The following is a 12,096-nucleotide window of genomic DNA, read 5'->3' as shown; positions in this document are numbered from 1 at the left end:
CAACTGTGTGTATGCCATAACAATGCAGGAGTCATGCGTGTATGCACATACACATGAAGGTACCATGGATATCTATGTGTGAGTTACAAACATGGGTACAATACTGAATGTGAACATATGTCAGGGTGTGTGTTTGAGAGTCATTGCTCACCAGTGTACAGCAAAATCATTCTTGGGGCCCCTTTTGTATGCCTATTCCTGCTGAAGAAGATGGAGACAGTTTGGGGGAGCCTTACCTTTGCCTTAGTGAATTGAGGCACTCCTGAGGTGAATCCTCATTCCTCTACAAAACAATCTACAAAAAATTAATTTCTGGAAATTGAGCCAACTGGAAAAAGGAAATGGTGCTAGGGCCACAAGTACTAGGAACCTAGGAATGGGGACCCTAGGAAGAGGCGCAGCCTGGAGATAGTTTCCTGAGGAACCTGAATTCAGACCTAAAGGAGCCAGAAGGATCTGTAGACCTGCAGCTGTTCCTGTCTCCAAAGAGGGCACCGCACCCTGCACAGCTTGTTTGCTTCCGTTACTGGGCAAAAAACCAGGGAGCACATACTTCAAGACATTGGAAAATATCTGATTTGCGGGGAGATCCCCATCTGGGGAACACTGGGATTTGGAATGCCAGAGAAGGAATCCTGAAGGGAGGAGGAAAGAGTGGCCAAATCAAAGGCGTAGAGGTGGGACTGAAGCTGGCTGGGTTGGAGGAGGGAGTAGCGGATGGTTTGGGAAATGTTTGACTTGGGTACTGTGGAAGCCTAGAGGAGGAGGGGATGGAATCTGAGACCTGGAAGTGAGGAGTTCCTGCAGACAGTGGCCAAAGGCAGCCCTCGAGAAGGGGAAGGAGAGGGCATTCCTGGCAGAAGTTACAGCACATGCAAAGGTACGGAGGTTGCCCCCTTCCTACCCCTCTCCTTAGAGGTGGGTTAGAGATGTACCCTTTTTACAGATGAGGAAACCAAATCTCAGAAAGATTAAGTCACTTTCCCAAGTGTATGGTGGAGACCCCACTTGAACCCAGGCACTGTGTCTCCAGACCCCACACTATTACTGCCTTGTTTAAACCAGCCAATGATTTAATGAATAAAGGATGAACAAATGAATAAGTGGATGATTCACCTGAAAATTCTGCAGGCAAAAGAGACTCCATATCTACTTACTTCTTGCCTATCTTCTGCCACCTCTCCTAGTCCACCATCACTGCTCACTATGGTCAAGGTCCTACCCAATCTGGCCCCTGCTACCACAACCCCCTTCAGCTTGTTCCGGCCACATTGGCACTGGATGTTTTCTCCTCCTGGCACATTCTTAAAAGAAAAAAATGTATTGATCATAAAGTGAACATGACCCTTTGGGAATTAATTGGAGTTCTTATATTCCTTCATCTATAAAATAGAAATTATATTATCCACCCCATTGGATTGTTGTGAGGGTTGGATGAAATGATGCATGTAAACAGCTTAGTTAACAGTTGGGTACAAACAGTGAACAAATGATTATGAATTAGTGATTTTATTGTAGTCAGAATCATAAAGATTTGACAGGTTCCCATATCCCACCTCTGCTTGGACTACCTCATTTGCTTATATGCAAACATTATTTGGTACCTACTGTGTGTGCACCATGGGATGGGCCTGCCTCTGTGGAAAGTTCTTGGGTGCAGGGGGAGACAGCCATGGGCACTGATGACATCAGGTGGTTATCATGGGTTTTGGCTGTGTCCAGAGCAAAGGGATGGTGGCGTATATACCAAGTGTGTTCTGGTGTGGGGGTGGACATGCACCAGGGCTGGGGCTGCAGAGAATGTCTGTGTTGCAGATCTAGGTTTCTCCATGATCATCGGTGGGAATGTGTTTTGTTTGCGAGCGTATTCTCATATGAGTTTCCCTGGGTCTCTGTGTGTCAGTGTGTTGCCTGTGTATGTGTGCGTATGGGTGTATGCAGGCGTGTATGTAATATGCCCATATGTGTTACCCTGGACTTGTATGTCTGTATGTATACCTAGACTGGTATGTCTGTACATGCCCTTGTATGTTTCCTCACTTTTGTGTGTGTTTATATGTGTGTCATTTCTTGTGTGCCTCCAGGCCCCCCTTGCCACCTTGGGCAAGGGTGTGTACACCGGCCAAGTGTCCACCTCCGCTTGTCTGATGCTGTCTACGATGCCCCCGCTCTCTGCCTAGCTGAGCCTGTGTGGACGTGGGAGACTAATCTCCCCGCGGGCACTGCGTGTGACCTCACCCCCCTCTGTGAGGGGTTTATTTCTCTACTTTCGTGTCTCTGAGTGTGCTTCCATTGCCCCCCTCCCCCCAAAAATGCCTTCTGAGTTGAATATCAACACTACAAACCGAGTATTTGCGGAGGGCCCTGTGTATGAGTGCGAGTGGGTGTTAGGACCAGGATGAAGCGGAGTGGGGGTGCCTACCTGATGACCGACCCCGACCCTCTGGACAAGCACCCAACCCCCATTCCCCAAATTGCGCATCCCTTATCAGAAAGGGGGAGGGGAAACAGGATGCGGCGAGGCGCGTGCGCATTGCCAGCTTCAGCACCGCGGACAGCGCCTTCGCCCCCGCCTGGCGGCGAGCGCCACCGCCGCCTCAGCACTGAAGGCGCGCTGACGTCACTCGCCGATCCCCCGCAAACTCCCCTTCCCGGCCACCTTGGTCGCGTCCGCGCCGCCGCCGGCCCAGCCGGACCGCACCACGCGAGGCGCGAGATAGGGGGGCACGGGCGCGACCATCCGCGCTGCGGCGCCGGCGACTCAGCGCTGCCTCAGTCTGCGGTGGGCAGCGGAGGAGTCGTGTCGTGCCTGAGAGCGCAGCTGTGCTCCTGGGCACCGCGCAGTCCGCCCCCGCGGCTCCTGGCCAGACCACCCCTAGGACCCCCTGCCCCAAGCCGCAGCCATGAACTACCTGCGGCGCCGCCTGTCGGACAGCAACTTTATGGCCAATCTGCCGAATGGGTACATGACAGACCTGCAGCGTCCGCAGCCACCCCCGCCGCCGCCCGGTGCCCACAGCCCCGGAGCCACGCCCGGTCCCGGGACCGCCACTGCTGAGAGGTCCTCCGGGGTCGCCCCCGCGGCCTCTCCGGCCGCCCCTAGCCCCGGGTCCTCGGGGGGCGGTGGCTTCTTCTCGTCGCTGTCCAACGCGGTCAAGCAGACCACGGCGGCAGCAGCTGCCACCTTCAGCGAGCAGGTGGGCGGCGGCTCTGGGGGCGCAGGCCGTGGGGGCGCCGCCTCCAAGGTGCTGCTGGTCATCGACGAGCCGCACACCGACTGGTAAGCCACTGCCGTGGACGTCTCCCGTGGGCCTGGGTCCCCCAGATCGTTCCTCTGCAAATGAGCAATTATCGAGCGCCGCTTGTGTGCCTGGCACCTGCCCTCTCACCTAAATCTTTTTCCTTTAAGTTATTAAGCTGGATGCTTCCTCTGTGCCCCGCCCTTGTCGCCCCCCCTTCGCCCCTTAAACCTTGATGGATCCAGGGAGCAATTATCGGGCACCTGCTGTGTACCTGTTCCCTACTCCGCCTCCCCCAAAAGTCTTTGGCTTCAGTGTATCCTATGAGCCTTCAAAAACCGAACGTGTCCTGCCTACCCTTCCTAACCCTTGCCCCATAGGCCTTGTCCTCTAATGGATCTTGTGAGCACTTATCTAGTACCTGCAGTATGCCTCATCCAAGAGCCCTTCCCCAAGGCCTTTGATTTCAATGAACTTTGTGAGCATTTTTTGAGAGCCTGATACTGTCCTGTTGTCCTCAACCCTTGCCCTAAGGCCTTCTCTAATGGGTCTTGTGAGCATGTGTCCAGTCTGTGCTATGTGTCCCACCCCAGCTCCGTCCTTAAAGCCCTTCTAAACTCTTTAGTAAACATTGAGTACCTGCTGTGTATCCCACCCCAGCTTTTCTCCAAAAGCTTTGCCTTTCATGGATCCTGTGAGTTTTGATTGGATGCCTTCTCTGTGCCCCAACTCCAAGCTCTCTCCCTGAGGACCTTTTCTCCGAAGGATCTAGGAAGCATTTGTTAAGTGCCTGACACGTGCCCCACCTCCAAACCCCTTCTCAAGCAAATCATTTTCCTCCAGTGAGTTCCATGAGCGGTTTTGTGTGTGACTCATCTTCAGACTGTCTCCTCAAAGACCTTTCCCTACAGTGTGTCTAGAAAACATTTATTGAGTGCCTCTTGTATCCCCCGTTCTCCAGCTACTTCTTCAAAGACCTTTCCTTTGGTGGATCCATCTAGCATTTATCAACTGCCTGCAGTGTGAGCCTTCTCTAAAAGTTCTTTCCTCCAGTGTATTCAGCAAGCATGCATTGAGTGGTGCCTGCTGTATACCCCACCCTCAAACCCTTTCTCCAATACCCTTTCCTCCGGTGGCTTCAGTCTGCATGTATTGAGCACTTTCTGCATGACACAACCTGAGACCCCTCCATAAAGGCCTGTGCCTCCAGTTAATACAGTGCTCAGATATCTTACACTTGCTGTGTGTACCATTCCAGTCACTCTTTCCAAAGACTTTTTCTTTTAATCACTCCTTGGAGTATTTATGGAGCACCTACTGTGTACCTGATTGTGTGCCTTCTTCACAAAAGCCTTTTCTCTTATGGATGAAGAATGAAGCTCCCATAGATCAACTTTCTGCACTCCTATTTCCCCTCCCCAGAGGGCTTTTCCTTCAAGGATGAAGTGAGCATTGATCAGGTGATTATATGTCCATCCCCAGCCCCACTCCCCAAAGGCCTTTTCTTCTAGTGGATCCAGTGAGTATTTATTCCTTGTCTGCCATGTGCTCCATTCTAATCATCCTCCCCCAAAGACCTTTTCCTTCAATGGCTCCCCTGAGCATTTATGGAGTGCCTTCTGTGTGTTCTGTATATTCACACCTCCTCCCCAGAATTGTTTTCTTAACAGTAGCTCCAGTGAGCACATATGCAGGACCTGTTGTTTTGGGGAGTACGTTCTTCTTCCTTACCCCTAGGAGAGCCTGCTCCAATCACAAGGCCTCTCCCAAGGTCCTTTCCTGGGATAAATCCAGAGTCGAGTTTATAATGATCACCCCTTTCCCACTCCCTTCAGTACCCCTAGGATTCCCTCTACCAACTTTAATTCCATCCCCCCAAAGGGCTTTTAGTCTATTTAAATAACACTTATTTAAGTAAAAACTTTTACTTAATAGTTTTACTGTTTACTTAATTTACTACATTTACTAAATAAATTTAGTAAATTTACTAAGTTTACTGTTTACTTAATAGTTTTACTATTTAAGTAAACACTTACTGAGCACTTACCATGTAAGTCACTTTCAACTTCCTATTTCCAAGTCTCTAGAAATCTCTGCCCCTGCCTCAAGAGCTCTCTCTCCAGGGTTCTACTTCAGCCTAAATGTATTGAGTACCAGCTGTTTACTGGTCAGATTACCTCTCCCCCAGGAGCCTTTACCCAGTAGTAGCCTTTCTCTCTATTCGGAGCAATTTATTCATTCTACAGATATTTATTGAATCATTTCCATGAAAGTGTGGGAGGCATTTATTATTCACCATAATATACTAGGAATAACCCTTCTTCAGCTCCCCTTCCTTCTTTTTTTTCTAAATGCAGGTGTGCTTGAAATCCTCAATTGCCAGCTTGCCTTGCTATACCTTTTCCTCCACGCAACCCCACAATCATTTAATGAGCATTTATCGTATACTACTAAGAACCTTGCATTAAATGCCTCTTATCCCCTTCTTGCAGTTCTAATTTCCCCTTCAACAATCTCCATCCTGCCTTTTACACAACACAATCCTGAAAGCTCGCAATGTGTGCTGTTTTCCATTTATTCTAGCTAGGCCTCTTCCTCCACTTAGTAGCCATCTCCCCAGCTGCCTTTTTCTTCCCGAATTAGTCCAGAAAACACTTATTAATCTCTTACTCTATTATTTTCAAACAGCCACATTATCATCCCTGCAGCAGGCTTCTCTGCTTTTTTCTCTATCAATCTGTAAAGCATTTATGGAGTACGTGCTGTAATTCCTTCACCAACGTCCACTCACCAACGTGTTATCTTCCTGGTTAAGTTTGCTCCATTGAAGTCAGCAAACATCAATGAGACCTCTGCTGGATGTAGGTAACCACCCTCCTTTAGACTTCCCGTCTCCACTCCAGCCCTCCACACAGGTCCTTTGCGGCTGCTTCCTTCTTTCCGTCAAGCATTTATTATCTATGGAATACTGACAAGTTCCTTCCCCTTTCCATAATCACAAATCCAATGTTTTCCATTTTTTCTTTGTCCAGAAAACATTTATTGAGCACCTGCTGAATTCAGTGAACGATCCATCCCTTCCCCTTCTGCATCTCAGAAGCCCCCCTTTATCCCAGCATCCCTTCCAGTCTTTTCTTCCAGGCAATCTAACAAATATTTATTTAGTGTCTACTATATGTGGGGTGGGGTGGACAAAGGGAGAGAGCCTATGTATGTACGCCAGGCTCAGTGTGGGGAACAGAGACTTGTTTCACCAACTTGCAGACACTCAGAACCACACAAGCTTCAGGGATTTCAGCCCCGAATAAAGGAGGAGTTGTACAAATGCTGTGATGGAATGTACACCCAAATACAGTCTGACGCCTTTCCCACCAAACCTCACCACCCTCATTCCTTCCTGGGTCTCAATTCCTCTGTGGTTTAAAGTTGAAAACTCTAAGTTGAGACTCATCTCCCCCATTTTGTGGATAATTTTGTCCTGTGTTTTTCTCCCTCTTTTTTTTTTTTTTTTTTTTTGAAACGGAGTCTTGCTCTGTCGCCCAGGCTGGAGTGTACTGGCGTGATCTCAGCTCACTGCAACCTCCGCCTCCCGAGTTCAAGCGAGCCTCCTGAGTAGCTGGGACTACAGGTGCGTGCCATCATGCCTGGCTAATTTTTGTATTTTTAGTAGAGATGGGGTTTCACCATGTTGGTCAGGCTGGTCTCGAACTCCTGACCTCGTGATCCACCTGCCTCGGCATCCCAGAGTGCTGGGATTACAGGCGTGAGCCACCGGGCCCGGCTGTCCAGTGTTTCTCAAACTATGGGTCACGTATTGGCTTATGACCAACATTTCACTTTCTCCATGAAGTAGGATAAATAAAAATAGAGAATAACAGAGCATATTGCACATAGTAAATGAAGTTGTTGTTTAGCAAAACATATAATGTTATTCCATTAAGATATACAATCTATAATGTATATTATATATGGCATACAGTATATAATACGGCTTTACAGTACATAATACATCTACATGTATATGTTCTTCTTCATGAAATGAAATAAAATAGCGTAGAAAAATCAGAATGCATTACCCATAGTAAAGATAATTATCTATTGAAACCTAAATTCCAATTATGCATATGTATTTATATACATTCTAAATACATATACACATAATATATAATATACAACATTTTATATGTTACATAATATATAAGACATTCTATATCCTCATATTTGCTGTACAACATATGTGTCTTATGTAATATATATTACATATATAGGATGGGTTATTATGCAAATACATATATAGTGGGTTATATAAGCTTTATTTCTTACTGTGGCTTCTTTTCTCAGATAGATTTCCCTGGAAGCAGACCCCGAGACTCTGAGATTTGCGTGCAGGAGATTTACTGGGGAGAGTGCTTGGGAATAACACCTGTGGGGGAGGTGGCGAGGGAAGCAGGATTGTGCAGAGGGAAAAGTTGAGCTGTGATGCAACCACAACAGAGGACTCAGCCAATCCTCTGGGGAGCTCTGGCACTGGAAGGACCCTTCAGAGTTGTCCCAGTTGAAGCGGGGTGGCCAGGCTTTGAATTCCTACGTCAGTCATTGGCTGTAGCCTGCCCCCTGGGAGGAGGCATAATCTTGGGTGAGGCAAATCCCTGTTGCAGAGGCCAGTGCCCAGTGAGGGACACCTGTGAGCCATCAGCAGTAGATAATTCCAGAAGCTGGGGATAGATGCAAAGGCCTGGAGCAAGGAGGTAAGGATCTGAGGAGAGCATATAGTCCACACCTTGCACTGCTCTGATCCACTTCCTTCTTATAGTAAGTTCACCCCATTGGGGAATGGCATTTCCACAATTCTAATCGGTCTTGTTTTCTCAGGGACACTTGAAAGAGCACAGTAGTGAGATGAGCCATAGTCTCTGCTGCTGCAGTTGATTTCAATGTCATAAATGATATTCATCCTCTCCTTCCTCTATTGCACATTCTAGATTCCCCCCCACCCTCAGCTAGCACCTCTCTTGGTCTGGGTGGCTCCCATCCTGCAGAGATCCCTGAGCCTTTAGTCCCCATGCCCTTCTCAGGCTGTAGCTGCTGTACAAACAACCACATTGCCCATTTACTATCAAAGTTGAGCAAGGAGTACCAACAGATGCCCAAGCAGATCCCCTGGGTGCCAAACATACTCCTCCCTGCCTCCACTGCATACCAGCAGCTCTACCTCCTCCTGAGGAGCAAGGTCAGTCATGTCCCCTGCCAAGACAATGACTCCTCTTTATGTCCCTCGGCATGAGAAACCCGAAGTGCCCTGAGGGCAATCATAGCTTACAGTTTAATGGGATTCTTGCTGTGTCCCCTGGTAGCAGTGTTCCCCCTTGGAGAACCAGGACCTCTAACCTTGCAGAGCCCTGAGGGAACAGGAAGCACAATTTCAAAAGTGGATCACTGGGATTGCTGGTAAGCTGGGTCACTCCTTCCTGACCTCTGTGTCCCCACACCCGTGTATTCTACCTGTTAGGAAACACAGCACCTACAATGGCCATTGATTTAGGGTTGACACTGTTTTGGAGGATAGTGCCCATTCTTGCATAGTCTCACCTCCAACCTGGTGTCTTAGCTGTGGCTGCACCAAATTGGTCCATCATTTCGTCAGGCCAGCAGCTCCTGGGTGGCGTGGTGTGTAATACCATCAGTTAATTCCATGGTCATGGGTCCACTTTTGCACCTCCTTTGCTTTGCATTCCTTTACTTTGCTATAAAGTGTGTCCTTTGGTTTGATACAGTGTTATGCGGGGTCTCGTGCTGGTGGATCAAATGTTATGTAAGCCCTTAGACAGTGAGCTGGCTGAGGTCCTGCAGTAAGAAAAGGCAAACTCAAATATGGAATATTGCAGTCAAAATCGATTACTGCTCTTTGCAGGATGGAAGGGGCCCAATGTAATCAGCTTGCCACAAAGTGGTTGGTTGGCCTTCTGGAGGGATGGTGGCATGTCAGGGATTCAGTATTAGTCTCTGTTGCTGGCAGGTTGGACATTCAGCAGTAACACTGCTGCCCCCACACATAGCTTCTTTCTCTGCTGCTATTGCCACTTATTCATGTGCCCATCTGCTAGCACTGAGGTGGCTGATTAGAGCCTGGCTGACATCATCGGGCTGACTCATGCTGTCTACCTGGTTGCCTAGTGTCACTTCCATGGCGCCATGGCAGATGCTGTCTGATGGCAGATGCTGTCTGGTGGGTGTTAACACACGATCCAAAGATCCTCACTCCTCTTTTTTTTTTTTTTTTTTTAGAGACAGAGTCTCACTCTGTCGCCCAGGCTGGTGCAGTGGCGCAATCTCGGCTCAGTGCAACCTCCACCTCCCAGGTTGAAGCGATTCCCCTACCTCAGCCTCCCGAGTAGCTGGGATTATAGGCGTGCATCACCACGCCTGGCTAATTTTTGTATTTTTAGTAGAGATGGGATTTCACCATGTTGGCTAAGCTGGTCTTGAACTCCTGACCTCAGGTGATCTGCCCACCTCGGCCTCCCAAAGTGCTGGGATTACAGGCGTGAGCCACCACACCCAGTCTCACTCCTCACTTCTTACCCACTCCTAGGTGTCTGCCCACATTTCTGTATCCCAGACCTCTTTGTCTGGATCTTCCAATCTTTTTCTTTCCAGGCCCCTGACCAACCAGCCAAACCATTTACCACTGCCCATAAGTGGATATATGTATTCTAATCTTGAGGCACTTCTCTTTCTGCACAAAGGAGATGAGCAGGTGCACAGCCTGAAGCTCTGCCCACTGGGAGCTCTGCCACTGTCTTTCAAGCCCATTCCAGTTGGGTTACAGTGCAACCACTGCCCATTTTTGGCTTCCACCCACATACTAAGACAACCCATTTGTGAACCAAGCTTAGACCTTTCCCTCTTTCATCAGCTAGTTTTATGGAGTCCCCTTAGTGAGACAGGCACTAGCACAACAGTTGTGGAAGACATGGGGATCAGGGTTATTTACCTGCTCATGCACCTTGCTTGGTCCTGCTTGGGCTCAATCCTGACTGCCGGGCCCACCTGACTTTATTATTTGGCAGGCCTAGCAGGACCCAGCTCATAATGGGAACTTCTGGATGCACAATCATTTGGTGCCTGGTCAAGCATTCTGTCTCTATCAGGGCCCAGCACCTCAATGGGATATCTTTCTCAAAAGGCGTAAAATTCTCTGCTGCAGATGGCATGGCTTTGCTCCAGAACCCCAAGGGCCTCCCACTCAGGCTTCCCATAAGCTCCTCACTGCATCTTTCCCCACTACTGACACCTCCAGCATCATAAGATCTGCCAGATCATCTGGCCTAAATGGCAGGACTGCTTGTACCACAGCCTGGACCTGCTGCAGAGCCCTTTTCTGCTCTGGCCCTCACACAAAGCTGGTAGCTTTACATGTTGCCTGGAATATGGGTCAGAGCAGCATTTGTGCGTGGGGGATATGCTGCCTCCAGAACGGGAAGAGGCCTGCTAGGTATTGTGCTTTCCTCTTCATGGTGGAAGGTGCATGATTCAATGCTTTGCCCTATTCTTTGGAGGGGCCGTCCTGATTTACTGACCTGGACCACTGGATTCCTAAAAATTTTACTAATGCAGCAGTCCCCTGAGTCTTTGTGGGGTTTATCCCCCACCCCCGGAGTGAATGTGTCTTACCAGGGCAATATGCTAACCCTCTCTTGTTCATCTCACACAATCAGTATGATGCAATCGATGTGGTGGTCCAGTGTGCTATTCCATGGGATGTCCAGATAGTCCAGGTTTCTTTGAACTATATTATGACACCAGGTGAGAGAGATAGCATAGCCCTATGAAAGACCATTTACGAATATTATCATCAGTCTCGTGAGTGTGAACTGTTTCTGATCCTTTTTCCTAATCAGAATAGAAAAGAATTCATTTGCCAAGTCAGTGGCTACCTGCTGTACCTGAGGTCTTATTAATCTGCTCTGACAATGACAGCATGTCCAGTATGGCAGGTACAAGCAAGGGTACTACTTGATTGTGCTTGCAGTAGTCTGCAAGCATTCTCCAGGACCCATCTGACCTCTCCAGGGACCAGGCCACTCAATTCGATGGAGATAAGATGAGACCAACACCCCTGCATCCTTTAGATCTTTCAATGTGGCATTGATTTCCATAATCACCCATAGGATGGATACAATATTGTTTGTGGTTTACTGTTTTGTTCAGGGCATGGGGGTGTGCACCATTTTAGAAGCTTCTATCTGGACTTCCCTACTGAAATAGCTCTTACGCCACAGGCTGAGGAGCCCATGTAGGGGTTCTGACAACTACAAAGTATGCCATTGCAATTACACATTTGTGAACTGAGGAAGTGACCACTGGATGGGTCTCTGGACCCCCCAGACCCACTGTAAGCAGGACCTGGGCCAGGACTCATTTATCACCTTACCACTACTGTGCTTCTCAGCGTGACTGGTACCACCCTCACCAGCATATTTCTTATTGATTTCATAAGTTGAGTGTATCCTCCAGGCCTTAATCAGCTGGTGGGTTTTCCAGACTTCAGTAGTATATCTACTCCAACATGTCTGCTTCTTTGAGCCCTTTAATCCTTCCCTGTGCAATCTGCCATGGAAGTTTTGCTTCACTTAGTGTGGGCCATTGTTTACTCCAGGTTTCCAAATACCAGTGTGTTAGTAACACTTCCTAGAGTCCTCGCCAGGGTTTTAAGTTCCATATCCTGGGAGAGCGCGCCAACTTCCTGTTCTACCTCCTTCGCCCATTGTCCTCAGGATCTAGTCTCATTCATACCTTCTCAGCCCCTGCCAATACATACTAGCCAGATTCTTTAGGTTCTTCTACAGATCATTTA

The 12,096-nt window shown here is 48.5% G+C and overlaps 2 protein-coding genes across 4 annotated transcripts in view; both read left to right on the top strand.

Annotated features, from left to right (window-relative positions):
• NDUFB11 (NADH:ubiquinone oxidoreductase subunit B11) overlaps nt 1-12,096 on the top strand; it is a 477,292-nt gene that overhangs the window by 14,767 nt on the left and 450,429 nt on the right. The gene's annotated exons all lie outside the window — the stretch shown is intronic.
• SYN1 (synapsin I) overlaps nt 2,675-12,096 on the top strand; it is a 50,272-nt gene continuing 40,850 nt past the window's right edge. For all 3 annotated transcript variants that reach the window (XM_050775603.1, XM_050775602.1, XM_050775604.1), the window contains exon 1: nt 2,675-3,280. In XM_050775603.1, the coding sequence (XP_050631560.1) occupies nt 2,904-3,280 (377 nt within the window). In that variant the 5' untranslated portion in view covers nt 2,675-2,903. The remainder of the gene's footprint in view (nt 3,281-12,096) is intronic.

This window comes from Macaca thibetana, chromosome X, assembly GCF_024542745.1.
Source record: "Macaca thibetana thibetana isolate TM-01 chromosome X, ASM2454274v1, whole genome shotgun sequence".
Taxonomy (NCBI): domain Eukaryota; kingdom Metazoa; phylum Chordata; class Mammalia; order Primates; family Cercopithecidae; genus Macaca; species Macaca thibetana.
Note: the sequence above shows the minus strand (reverse complement) of the source record. Positions and strands in the feature narration are given on the sequence as shown.